The following is a 13515-nucleotide window of genomic DNA, read 5'->3' as shown; positions in this document are numbered from 1 at the left end:
CTGCATTCCAGTCTGGGTGACCAAGTGAGACTCCAACTCAAAAAAAAAAAAAAAAAAAAAAAAAAAAAAAAAAAATATATATATATATATATATATATATATATATATATATATATATATATAAATGATTCTGAATAAATATAACCTACATTTTTACATTGGTAGACTTCAAAATAAAATAAAGTACAATAACAAAATGACAGTACACATAAAATGCATTGAAAGGTACAAAATGCTATATAAATACATTATAATCACTTGGAAAAAATGAAAACTTACATGTTTATTATTTTAATAAATGTATTTTTAAAATATAAACATCCTTGCTTCCTCAGTGTAAAGAATGCGTGTCCCAAACTAGCTGCTACTATGATTGACACTATATTTCTTTTGTTTTAAAACAGTTAAAAATAATACTCACTCTAACACTATCCAAAGTCTTTTGCCTCATAGCAAAGAGTGTTCTAAATCTCTGATCTTCCTCAAAGATTCTCATTTTACAGTTCTTTCTCTCTTGCATGAGATGATCGAACACAGCTTGTGCATGCTCCTTTTTAAATCTTATAGTTATAAATTTGTTCCTATGAAGAAAGGATTTCGTGAGTCACTCAATGATTCATATTTTGTTTTCTAAAATGTGTTTGTGATACATTTAAACAGATCCAAAATACAACATCTTGGAAGACCTTGAGCTGAAGGGCCTTGGGAAAATTCCCTAGATTTTTTTTCCAAAGGCCTACTTCTGTAGAGCTACATCTATATAATCCATGTGGAAGACATCTATATAATCTGTGGAGTAATTGAGTAGATTCTCTTGATTGCCTACCCAGGCTGCCTCTGCTCTTTTAGACATTCCATGAAGAACCCCTCCTCCACACTGCATGTAACACTAGAGGTACATTCTGGTTAGATGAAGTCAATCAGCACATGACTGATTGTCCAGGAGTAAGCATATATATTAAGATAGCTCAATAGAATGAATGAGAACAACTTAACTCCATATGGAAGAGCTCATGTCCACCAAATGTGACATGAATCATGTTGTCCAAATTGCTGAAAACAGCCACAGTGGAGAGAGAAAAAAACAAATGCCTGCTCTTGAGCTGTTGAATCAACCAATCCAGTAGCTTGCCCTACCCATGGACTTCCTGTTATATAAGATTATATGGTTTTTCTATTGTTTTCTATTTCTGTTATATGAGAGAGAGAGAGAGAGAGAGAGAGAGAGAGAGAGAGAGAGAGAGAGAGTGTGTGTGTGTATTTTCTCATTTGTAGTAGAAAGCATTCTACTACGAAAGTACATAATTTCTATGGTGAACTTAGTACTTATGTCAAAAACAATACTAGTAGGAAAGGTAACTAAGAGTGGTTAAAACAATGAAAGAACACTAATAAGGATACCTGGAAGTGGCTAAAACAATACCGACAACAATAAACCTGTTTTAGAAATAATTGAGAGTTTAGCAGCAACCCAGAATCCAGAATAAGCATAGCTGAAAAAGTTCAGCACAGTCTTATTCTATCCAAATGAGTGGACATCTCTACTGATACAGAAAATTAAATCACTTGCACAGTTAGCTCTAAAGGCAGCAAGAATAATATTTTCAGAAGGGCTAAAATGTTAAAGTGCTTTTTAATAATATCTCATTTAATACAACAAAAACAACCCTATGAAATAATTATTATAGTCACTTAGAGCTGGGGAACCTAAACTTGCATAATTAATTAGCTTGTATAAGCTCAAATAGTTACTAAATGACAGAACCAGAATTCAGATCCAAGTCTTTCTTCTGTTTTACTTAGTTACTAGATACTAAATGCTCCCCCCACTTCATTATGGCTGTTATCAGCAAATTTAAAAACAATACTCCTTGATTACATTTAGGGGATGTGAGCCTCTTCTTCTACATGGAATAAGGCCCTTCTCCTCTTTTATCTGCCTTATTCTATTTTTCCTCGTCATTATTCATACCAACAACATTCTAAATTCTTAATTGATGTCTTATCTAAGTATCCAATAATACTGGCATTGTGAAGCATAGGGAACCAATGAAATTCACACAAAAAGACGTATGTCCAAAAAAACATGAAATATTCATAGATGCTCACAGCAAACATTGCTGTATCTTGACCACATATACTTTGTTCTCTACACTGTGTTTTGAGATTACTTATAATCATTTTATTAATTATATATACATATATAATATACACTGTATATGTGTGAGTGTGTATATGTATGCATGGACATAGTGTTTCTTTTCTCTCAGTGTATTTTAAAAAAGCAAACTCTGAAGTCTTATGGGTCTGGACTTTTTCTTTTCCACTTACTAGTTAAGAAGCAATTATAAAAATGAAGTGAGAGAAAAGAAATGAAGTGAGAGAAAAGTAGCTTTGACTGCCATTTTTTTAACATCATATTTTAATGATGTTGAATATGCAAGGTTTGTCTCTCTGAAAAGATCTTCGGACACCTGAAGGTACACTTTCTCAGCTACCATTTCCTTGACCTTCTTGGGGTCTAGCACTAGGTCTCCTATGGGTTTGGAATAGATAATTATTAATTTGATATGGTCACCTGTTGATTATTCAGCTTATCTGCAGTAACCTTCCTCTGCAATCCCATTTTAGGGAGTCAGTCAAAAAGGCTCACACATTTTGGAACAGGATGGAGCTAAGCTGGAATGAGCTGTACTGCTAATCAGCTGTGTGATCTTAAGGCAATCATTCCATGTCGCTGAGCCTCTATTTTCCCAGGATTTATTTGGAAATGACACACTTTAAGAACTTGCTATTAGAAGTAGATGAGATGAAGTACAATAGATTGTCTAGTAAGAGGCCTGACACCATAGCAAGTCATTCAAAGGTAGCTTTAAATGTTATTTGACATTATCTATCATCACTTAATAGTTAATTAATAGTTTTATAAGAAATATCACAGTATCAGTTATCCTTTTTCTCCTTTTCCTGACAGAAGGCAGAGTTTTGTCAAGTGTAGAGAGGGAATTGAGTCCCTGAGACATGGCAACATTCTTGTCTTAAAGGAGATATAATTAGTTATAGTAGGGATGAAGAAGTTAGGATTGAGATAGTAAGAAGTCTGAAGGAAATAATCTTCACTAGCTTCTGAATTAGATAGTCATAAGCTGAGTATAAATCAAATAATTTTAGATTTATATCTTTGAGTCCCAAAATATTCTTACAAGAGTTAAACAATGTGAACAAATATCTTTCTTTCTTTTTTTTTCTTTTTTGAATTAAAGTCTCATTCTTATTGCCCAGGCTGGAGTGCAGTGGCACGCTCACAGCCACTGCAGCCTCGACCTGCTATGCTTAGGCAATCTTTCCACCTCAGTCTTCCAAGTAGCTGGAACTACAGACACATGCCACCATGCCTGGTTAGTTTTTGTGATATATTGCAGAGATGAGGTCTCACCAAGTTGCCCAGGCTGGTCTTGAACCCCCAGCCTCAAGCAATCCACTCACCTCAGTCTCCCAAAGTGCTGGGACTATATAGGCCGAGCCACCATGCCCAGTCATCTTTCAAAATAAATAATATTTCCTTGCTTTCTTATATATAATACCAAAGGTGAATTAGTCTTTTTCAGATAAAGCTGTGTGAGCTTGTTGAAAATAAGTTTGTACACAATGGTAATAGCTAAGAAAATCCTTGATGAGTGCAGTGACTTGACTTCATTAGAGTGCACGGTATTAGGCTGAACATAACTTTTTTTTGACACTTTAAGCCTCAAGCATTATGATTCTGCTAATGCTTATATTAGCCTTCTATATGTAAATCAGACTATCATTCCTAAATGTGAGCAATGCATGTCCCTCTAATAGGCACCCAAGACCAGTTCTCAATGTTTTACAAAGTAGGAAATAAGAACCAAGATGAGTAAAGGAAGGTTCTAAGTGAGAGTCTATGGATACTCAATGAGCCTTAGCGCATGATCGTTCTCCAAGCCAAAGGCTTCACTGAGCCTCAACTGGTATCTCCCTGATCAATGAAGTGCCTAAAAAAGAGACTTTTGAGGATGATAAAAGTGAATAAGTTACATAATGAATGTTATTATACTTGGGAAAGGAGAAACATTCTCAGTTATTTAAATAAGAATAAACCCAGAGTAGCAATAAAGAATGAAAACAACTTATGATTAAAGTTTTATACATCAAAATGATCAAATATCACATGTGTATGTCACATTAAATTATAATAAAAATATGGACATTTAAAGTATAAATTTTAAATATGAAAGTTGGATTTTATTTTTTAATGTTAAATATACTTCATATTTTGATTACATTTAAGTACTTACTTTAAAGCTTCAAGAATTTGATCAAAATAATTCTTTTCCTCTTCTTTTGCTTTTAATTCCTCCTCCAATTCATTTATTTTTGCATGAAAAAGAATTGTTTTACTTTTAGTTGTTTCTAATTCCTTAAATATTACTGAGCCTTTACTCTGAAAAATAAATATACAGGAATGTTTTACTTTAAATACTTGAATTTTGTAACCCTTGCACTTTAGGGACACAATTGCATTGGCTGTGTGGAAAACTAAAAGCAAATGGTAGAAATTCAGCACATGGGGAGACTGATTCTGGAGGACTGCTGGAAGCCAGGAGTTTCAGACTAGCCTGGGCAAGATCCTGTCTCTCTCTAAAGTTTTATTATTAGCTGGGTTTGGTGGTGTACACTTGTAGTTCCAGTTACTCAGGAGGCTAAGATAGGAGGTTTGCTTGAGCCCATTAATTGAGACTGCAGTGAGCTGTGATCATGTTACTACACTCCAGCCTGTGCAACAGAGTAAGAAATGTCTCAAAGAAAAAAGAGTAATAGTAACTTTTTGTCAATATAAGTAACAACTTATATTTATATTCTCATTACGTCTGATAACTTTTCTTTTAAAAAAAGAGTTAAAACTATTCTCTCTCTCTCTCTCTCTCTCTCTCTCTCTCTCTCTCTCTCCCTCCTCTAAACAAACTTGCCCTCTACACACACACACACACACACAGACATGCATACCTTACAAGCATGTCTTTTCAAGATGCAAGCATGTGGTCACTGGTTTTTAAATATGGACCAAGTACACTGGCAGGAAGCCAAGAATATTGTTCTACTTTCAAGCAAAAGAAATTAATATTCACTCCCAGTGTGTGCAATTCCACATATAGCATGTGGGCCTGTGCAATTTCACACTGAAGATTTGGTTTTGTATGATCCTTTCATGACAGTTGGTATTGATGGTGACTGAGTGACTCACTGACTGACTGAGTTATTGAATATTATTACTTATATTCAATATTGTTTGCAATTAGGGTTACTCTCCTAGCTGATGCTACATAGCTAAATTGCTCTAGTTTCCCTATTCTTCTCTATTTTCCCCATGTGCTTCTTAATCCTTTCTTTACTCTGATAGATTTCAAAAAGAATAAATATTTTCCTATTAACTTCGCTGTCTAAGATTTTGAACATTGGGCGCTATATTCGAATTTTCATGTCCTTCCTGCTTTCTTTCTTTCTTTTTTTGAAAGTTCTGGAAATTTTCTACCAATAAATGAATGTTGCAATTTTTCTTTTTTTTCTTATACTAGAATGGAGTAGAAAGATAGCTAATTAGGATACTTTGATGGACTCACTGAGATATTAAGTTATTTCTGGGGAAAAAAATAAATCTGAAGAGCATAGAAAGAGATAAGTTTGGATACTCTGGGTACAGCATAGTAACTATCATTAAATTTGACTTTTAGGTCAGATTTTTATAACTCATTTATTAGTCTTAAATAAAGATTCTGATGGGAAACTTAGATTTCGATTTCAGAAGTGAAACAGAAATCAGAGGCTTTCTGGCAGTGAAGCCAGTCTGTGTGTGTCCCAGTGTGAGTCAGGAAGTGTATCGAAAATTTTGTGTACATGTCTGTGAGTGAGCGGGTGTGTGAATGGCTGACTGAGTGGGGACTTGGGCACAAGTGACCAGGATTCTCCTGGTGAAGCAACTTGTGCTGCAGCTGCTCTGCTTGGACCCTAATACATCTTGGGGCGCAGAAGTCAAGTGCCATTTAAAAAAAAATAAGCAAAGCCTTTGCTGGGAAGAAGGTACAAGGAGTGACTGTTGGCTCAAGGCTCAGCCTCACCACCAGAGCACCTGGCCAGACACTGGTAGCAAGGACTGCAGAGGGAGCACAGAACAGGAGCCCAGAAGCAGAGCCTCACAGGAGAAGAAGAAACAGATACCTTGCCACCATCTTGAAAATTAGGCAGGAAAGTTTTGTGGCTTGCTCACCACGGACCAACAGACCCGATCTCCATAATGGCAGGTTAACTAACCAGGGGTTGGTTGTGACCCAGAGGGAATAATCTGAAAGCACAAACTCCAGAAGGAAAGGATGATCACTGAGTCTCAGACATCCCACCCCCTACCCTGATTCAGCCATGGGGCAAGGAGTGTGACTAGAAAAGGATGAGGAAGACCCCAGAAGAGATCAGCAGTGAGTCTGGGGCTGACACAACCCCATCTTCCTCAGCAGTCCTCTGAACACCAGACCCACATGGCTGGGGATAGCTGAGAGGGACAGACCAGGCGGAACCTGGATGTCAGCCACAAAAGGAGGACTCTACTCCAGGATAAGCCTGGCTTGGGCACCCCCACTGCTACGTGGGATGAGACAATCCCACACCTCCCCACCAGAGGAGGTCCCCCTGACCATATGAGGGTGGGAGGGGAGGACTGAAGTGCCACCAACCTCCACCACCTCCTCCACCTTCCTCAGGCAGGACACTGGGGAGATTGTGAATGAGGTTGCAGAGGACCTTTCCTGTGAGCAGTGGAGAGAAACAATTATAGGACCTGCACAAGAGAACAGGCTGTTTTTTGGTTTACTATTTCTTTCTTTTTCCTTTGTTCATGACTATGTACATAAAGATTTGATCTGGATTCCTCCCATATTTTCTTTTTCTTTTCTTTTCTTTCTTTCTTATATTGTTTTTAGTTTATGAGTATACATGAATGATTGAATGTTCATCATTTAGGATTTTGGTTGTTGTTGTTTACTTCTTGTTCTTCTCCTTTTTTAGTTTAATGTGTGTGTGAATGTATGTGTGAGGGTTTGATTTGAATTGCTTAATTTTTCTTTTATTTTTTCCATTTTGTGTTGGGTGTGTGTGTGTGTGTGTGTGTGTGTGTGTGTGTGTGTGTGTGTTCAGTTTTTCTGTTTTTTCTTTTTGGTTTGTTTTGCTTTTTCTCTACTTTGATTTGGTTTGGGGTATGTGTGTGTGTGTGTGTACCTTTTTTTTCCTGCTTTGGTTTCTGCTTTTCCGTGTTTCTTTAATTTTTAAAATTTTTGTCCATATTTTTTCATTCTACTTTTCTCTGTTCTCCGTATTGCTGTTATTATGTCTTGGATTCAGGAGGTACACACACATATGCATTACATCACCATAAAGAGTAGTGGGGGGGGGGAGTAAGCCTCAGGGAACCCATACCAAACTCATTGTGATTTGCAAGTAGTTTCTAAATCCTAGCTCCCCATCCTCCACCTTTTTAAACTATAAAAAGTACAAGAAACAGCAAAGCTTCCCATTCACAATCCTGTTTGAAAATAGAACAAATTCAGAGCCCTGATAAGAGAAGATTAGAGGGCTGAGCAAACATCAGAAATAAAAGCCTCTTCCACTGCCATTGAATAATGGAACTAAAGAGAAAAGAAAGAGATCTGTCACATAAGAGGAAGAATCAATGGATGAACACAGGAAATTCCCAGAGTAACAAAGAGAAAATGCCTGAAAAATCAGACTTCAGAGCCCAAACAATGGAAGTAACCAATGAATAGCCCCAGAATACAACAGGGATTAAGAAATGGATGGAAAGAGTGAATAATATTCAAGAAAGACAAGATGCAACACTGAAAGAACTTGTAACAGAGATTTTGGTCATAAAAAATTTCATCCAGAAAATAAATAGCAAGATGAAAAATATAGAAAGCAGAATTAATCAAGTAGAAGAAAGAATCTCAGAACTTGAAAACCAAAACATGGTATCAACCTGATCTGTAAAAATCATAGAAAGAAAACTCAGAAAGAAAGCCTCTAAGAGATGTGCAATTATATCAAGAGATGGAATCTACACCTGATTGGTATCCCAAAAGAAGAAAGGGAAAGGGAGAACAGATTGGAGCAAGTATTTCAGGAGGTTGTACAAGAAAATGTTCCCCATCTCACCAGAGATATGACCATCCAAATACAAGAGTGATAGAGAATCCCTGCAAGACATCAAATGAGAAGACCAACTGCTAAACACAGAGTGATTCACCTATACAAAGCAGGTACAAAAGAAAAAATTCTAAAGGCAGAAAGAGAGAAAGGTCAGACTACCTACTGGGGAAAACCAATTAGAAGGGACTGGAGTCCAACATTCAAAGTCCTCAAAGATACACAATTTCATTGAAGTATTCCCTATCCAGAAAAGCTCAACTTCAACAGTGTTGAAGAATTTAAATCCTTCCCAGATATTCAACTGAAATGTCACACACCTTTCAGACAACAATGGAATAAAAATAAATATAAACACCAACAAAATTTCCCCCAAGCTCACAAAGACATGGACACTAAATAGCATAATGCTGAATGATTACTGGGTCAACACAGAAATCAAAACGGAAATTAAAAGATTCCTGGAAACAAATGAAAATGAGGAAACAACTTGTCTAAACCTCTGGAAAACCATGAAAATAGTTCTAAGAGAGGAATTTATATCCCTATGAACACACATTAAGAAAATGGAAAGATCACAAGTTAACAGCCTAACAAATCACCTAAAGGAGCTGGAAGGACAAGACCACCAAAAACCTAACTTTAGCATAAGAATCCTGATCACCAAAGTAATAGGCCAAATATAGGACATAGAAGACAAAAATATCATAGAAAGCATCAAAACAACAAAAAAAAGTTGATTCTTTGAAAGAATAAATAAGACTGATGGACCCCCCCAGCCAGACTGACAAAGAAAAAGAGAGAAAAAGCCCAAATAAACATAATCAGAAATGCAAAAGATCAAATCAAAACTAACCCTGAAGAAATATAAAAGATTATCAGAGATTACTATGTACACCTGTATGGAAACAAATTTGGTAACCTAAATGAATTTGAGAACTTTCTGACATCACACAACTTCCCAAAGTTGAAACAAGAAGACACTGAGACACTAAATAGTCCAATAACAACCTAGGAAGTTGACTCCACCATAAGAACACTACCTTAAAAACAAAAACAAAAACAAAAAAAACCCTGGACCCGCTGACTTTCAAGCAGAATTCTACAAAACATACAAGGAGGAGCTGATACCAATGCTACTGAAAGTATTCCAGGTGATTGAGAAAGATGGAATTCTCCTAAAATCATTTTATGAAGTTAACATCACAATGACACCCAAATAGGGTAAAAATCCAACAAACAAAGAGAAGTACAGGCCTATATCCCTAATAAACATAGATGCAAAAATTCTTAACAAGATTCTAGCAAATCAGATCCAACAACACATCTCAAAAATCATCCACCATGACCAAGTAGGCTTCATCTCCTGGATGCAAGCCTGGTTCAATATCCACAAGACTATAAATGTAATTAAATACATCAACAGATGTAAAAACAAGAACCACATGATTATAAAACCACATGATTGATAAAAGCCAGCATCCTTTCTTGACAAAACCCTTGAACACCTAGGCATAGAAGGAACATACCTCAAAATAGTAAGCATCATCAACAATAAACCCACAGTCAGAATATTGCTAAATGGACAGAAACTGGAAGGATTTCCTCTAAAATCTGGAACAAGACAAGGCCATCCCCGCTCACCCCTCCTATTGAACACTGTGTTGGAAATCCTAACAATAGCAATGAGACAAGAAAAGGAAATAAGAGGTATCCAAATAAGAAAAGAGGAAATTAAGGCATCCCTCTTTGCCTATGATATAATCTTATACCTTTAAAACCCAAGAGAATCTATCAAAAACCTCCTTGCACTGACAAAGGACTTTGGCAAAGTCGGGATACAAAATAATTGTGCAAAAGACAATTGCATTCTTATATACCAACAACAAAAAGGCAGAGAACCATATAAAAAGCACAATCCCATTCACAATAGCCATGCAGAAAAATGAAATACCTCGACATCTTCCTAACCAGAGAAGTGAAAGACCTTTACAATGAAAATTACAAAACATTGCTCAAAGAAATCCAAGAATACACAAATACAAAAATATTCCATGCTCATGGATAGGAAGAATCAACATTGTTAAGATGTCCATTCTACTCAAGGCAATCTGCAGATTCAATGCAATACCCATTAAGTTACCAATGTCATTCTTCTCAGACCTGGAAATGACAATACAGAAATTCCTATGAAATCATAAATGACCACAAATAGCCAAAACAATCCTAAGCAAAAAAAACAAAAACAAAAACAAAGTGGGAGGTATCACATCTCCAGACTTTAAAGTTTACTACAAGGTTACAATAATCAAAACAGTGTGGTATTGGTACAAGAACAGGCATATGGACCAATGGAACAGGACAAAGATTCTGGAAGCAAAACCTCAATTCCTCAACCAACTCATCTTCAACAAAGCCTCCACCAACAGCCACTAAGGAGGGGAGAACCTATTCAATAAATGGTGCTGGAAAAACTGGCTGACCACATACAGAAAAATGAAACAGGGCACCTGCTACCATACACAAAAATCAACTCTAAATGAATCAAAGACCTAAATGTAAAACCTCAAACTATAAGACTCTTAGAAAACAGTGGAGACAGCCTTACAGAAATTGGAGTAGGCAACCAATTCCTGATCAAAATCCCAAATGTCCATATCATAAGAGACAAGTAGGACCTCATTAAACTGAAAAGTTTCTGCTAAGCAAAAGAAACAATCAAGAGAGCGGGGAGACAGACCACAGAATGGGAAAAAAATATTTGTCAACTGTATATTGGACAAAGGCCTAACATCCAAGATCTACAAGGAACTCAAACGTGCTAAAAGGAAAAAAAAAATAACCCCATTAAAAAGTGGGCAAAAGACATGAATAGACACTTCTCAAAAGAAGATATACAGACAGCCAGCAGACATGTGAAAAAGTGCTCAGCCTCACTAATCACCAGAAAAATGCAAATCACAACCACATTGAGTCACCACCTAACCCCAGTAGGAACGGCCATCATTAATACAACAAACAACAACAATGCAACAAACAGCAAGGATGTGACGAAATTGAATGCTTCTATACTGCTGGTAGGAATGCAAGCTAGTTCAACCTCTATGGAAAACAGTGTGGCGATTTCTAAAAGAACTAGAAATTGACCTTCCATGTGACCCAGCACTCCCCCTACTGGGAATATACCAGGAGGAACTCAGAGCATTCTACAAAAAGATACTTACACATGCATGTTTATTTTTATTTTTTATTATTTATTTTTTTGAGTTGGAGTCTCTCTCCATCACCCCGACTGGAGTGCAGTGGCATGCTCCCGGCCACCGCAGCCTTGACTGACTTGCTGGGCTCTGGCGATCCTTCTGCCCTAGCCTTCCAAGTAGCCAGAAGTACAGGCGAGCACTACCATGCCCGGCTGATTTTTGATTTATTGTAGAGATGAGGTCTTGCCAGCTGGCCCAGGTGGGTTTCGAACCCGGGGCTCAGGCAATCCACTCATCTCAGCCTCCCAAAGGGCTGGGATTACAGACTGAGCCACTGAGCCTGGCCTCATGCATGTTTATTGCAGCACTATTCACAATAGCAAAAACATGAAACCAATCATGCTGTCCATTGAAACTGGACTGGATAAAAAAAAAAAAATGTGGTCCACATATACAATGGAATATTAGACAGCCATAAAGAAGGACAAACATATGGACTTCTCAGCAACTTGGATGGATTTAGGGTCAATAATACTCAGTGATCTTATCACAGAAACAAAGAACAAAGTACCACATGTTCTCACTCATAAGTGGACCCTAAGCATTTGCCATAATACTATAAGAAAGGGATTGGCACTAGTGGGATACTGCTGGGTTGGGTTGTGGGGGAGGGGGGGACACAACATCAATAAGGATACCTGATTTCAAACGAGGCAAGGTGGTGATCAAAGAGAATCCCAAACTTTACCTGTACAATGTCCACTTGTATACCTAATCCTGAATTGTACCCTACATCTTTAAAACAGAATACATTAAAAAAAGATAATTTCAGAAGTAATGACATCAACAATTAGCCCATACCAGTCAGCTCTGCAATGCTGACACTGGCATCAGAGCATTCTACAATAAAGAGATGAAAGAGTCAATGTACTTCTACAGACATCAGTTAAGGCAAACATTGTATTTGGGCACCTTTATTAGGTTTCATCAGTGAGGTGTTAGTAAACATGTCAGCATGTCCCCATCCATAACACCAAAAATATTAGAAATGTTCCCATAGTGGGCTGGATCTGGAGAGAAGAAACTGAGAGATGCTGCATGTCAGTCAAGAGTGCAAATCTGCATAGTTTGAATGAGAAAAACCTGGGGACACCAGAGTTATCGGTCAGTCTTTTAATGAGTGCCGACATAGCAACACAGCAAGTAAGTTTATAGCCATACAAACAGTGCATTTACAGTTTGATCATTCTTTGCCATTCCTTTTTGCTTCTCTAGCCTGGATGAAAGCAATTTGGAGACTTTTCACCCAAATCTACTTTACTGGCCAGGCATGGAAGGGTCTAGAAATCTGAATTGCGGGAAATTAATATTCTACTATAAAAATGTTTCAATTTTTTATTTCAAAAAATTCTAAAATGGTTATATTTGAAATACCAGGTAAAGTAAATTATATTTGGATTCTAAAATATTTAGTTCAGATTATATCTTTACTTTTATTGAAGATTTAATAAGTATATTCTATGTTACAAAAATATAATAAGTTCAGATTCTATACCTGTGGTTTAAATGAGGGTTTATTGCAGTAAAAACTTATGTCATCATCTGTAGAAACATGGTACTATCTCGTACACTGCAAATTTTAATCTTTACTTTGTAGAAAAGGTTATGGGGGTGGGTGTGAGCAATCCATGAGTGTTCCAATTCACCAATGATTGTATTATGCATTGTATTTGAGTTATGCTTTTCATGACTCACAATAACAATGCAAGTAATGTTATATTCATTTTGTAATAGAAGATCAGGAGAGGTTAAATAACTAGCCCAAGATGATAGTTAGTTTAATTGGTGAAGACTGATCAAACACTAGATTTCTCTAAATCCAAAGCTTGGGCTGTTTTCTCTATATCAAAACTGGCTGATGCCCTTTAGTCACTGGCGATGAAGGAATTTACAAGAGATTTTTGTAAACATAGTAAGTAAAGGCATGAGTGAGTTTTGAGGTTGGCTAGAAGGAAATTCTTGATACATGGAAAATGAATAAACCTCTCTAATCCTCAACTTTTGTTTTGTATGAATGGAATATAAGTACTTCACAGAGTTACTC

The 13515-nt window shown here is 36.7% G+C and overlaps 1 protein-coding gene across 1 annotated transcript in view; it reads right to left on the bottom strand.

Annotated features, from left to right (window-relative positions):
* Window positions 1–421: 421 nt before the first annotated feature.
* Window positions 422–13515, bottom strand: part of CCDC178 (coiled-coil domain containing 178) — a gene marked incomplete at both ends in the record, with an annotated part of 170614 nt that continues 157520 nt past the window's right edge. Inside the window, 2 exons of the mRNA XM_008056217.1 lie at window positions 422–581; window positions 4320–4465. Of these exons, the coding sequence (XP_008054408.1) occupies window positions 422–581; window positions 4320–4465 (306 nt within the window). The remainder of the gene's footprint in view (window positions 582–4319; window positions 4466–13515) is intronic.

The sequence above is a fragment of the Carlito syrichta genome, unplaced genomic scaffold, assembly GCF_000164805.1.
Source record: "Carlito syrichta isolate Samal-C Ts95f unplaced genomic scaffold, Tarsius_syrichta-2.0.1 Scaffold302285, whole genome shotgun sequence".
In the NCBI taxonomy this organism is placed as follows: domain Eukaryota; kingdom Metazoa; phylum Chordata; class Mammalia; order Primates; family Tarsiidae; genus Carlito; species Carlito syrichta.
The sequence above is the reverse complement of the archived record's forward strand: the minus strand, read 5'-3'. Positions and strand labels throughout refer to the sequence as shown.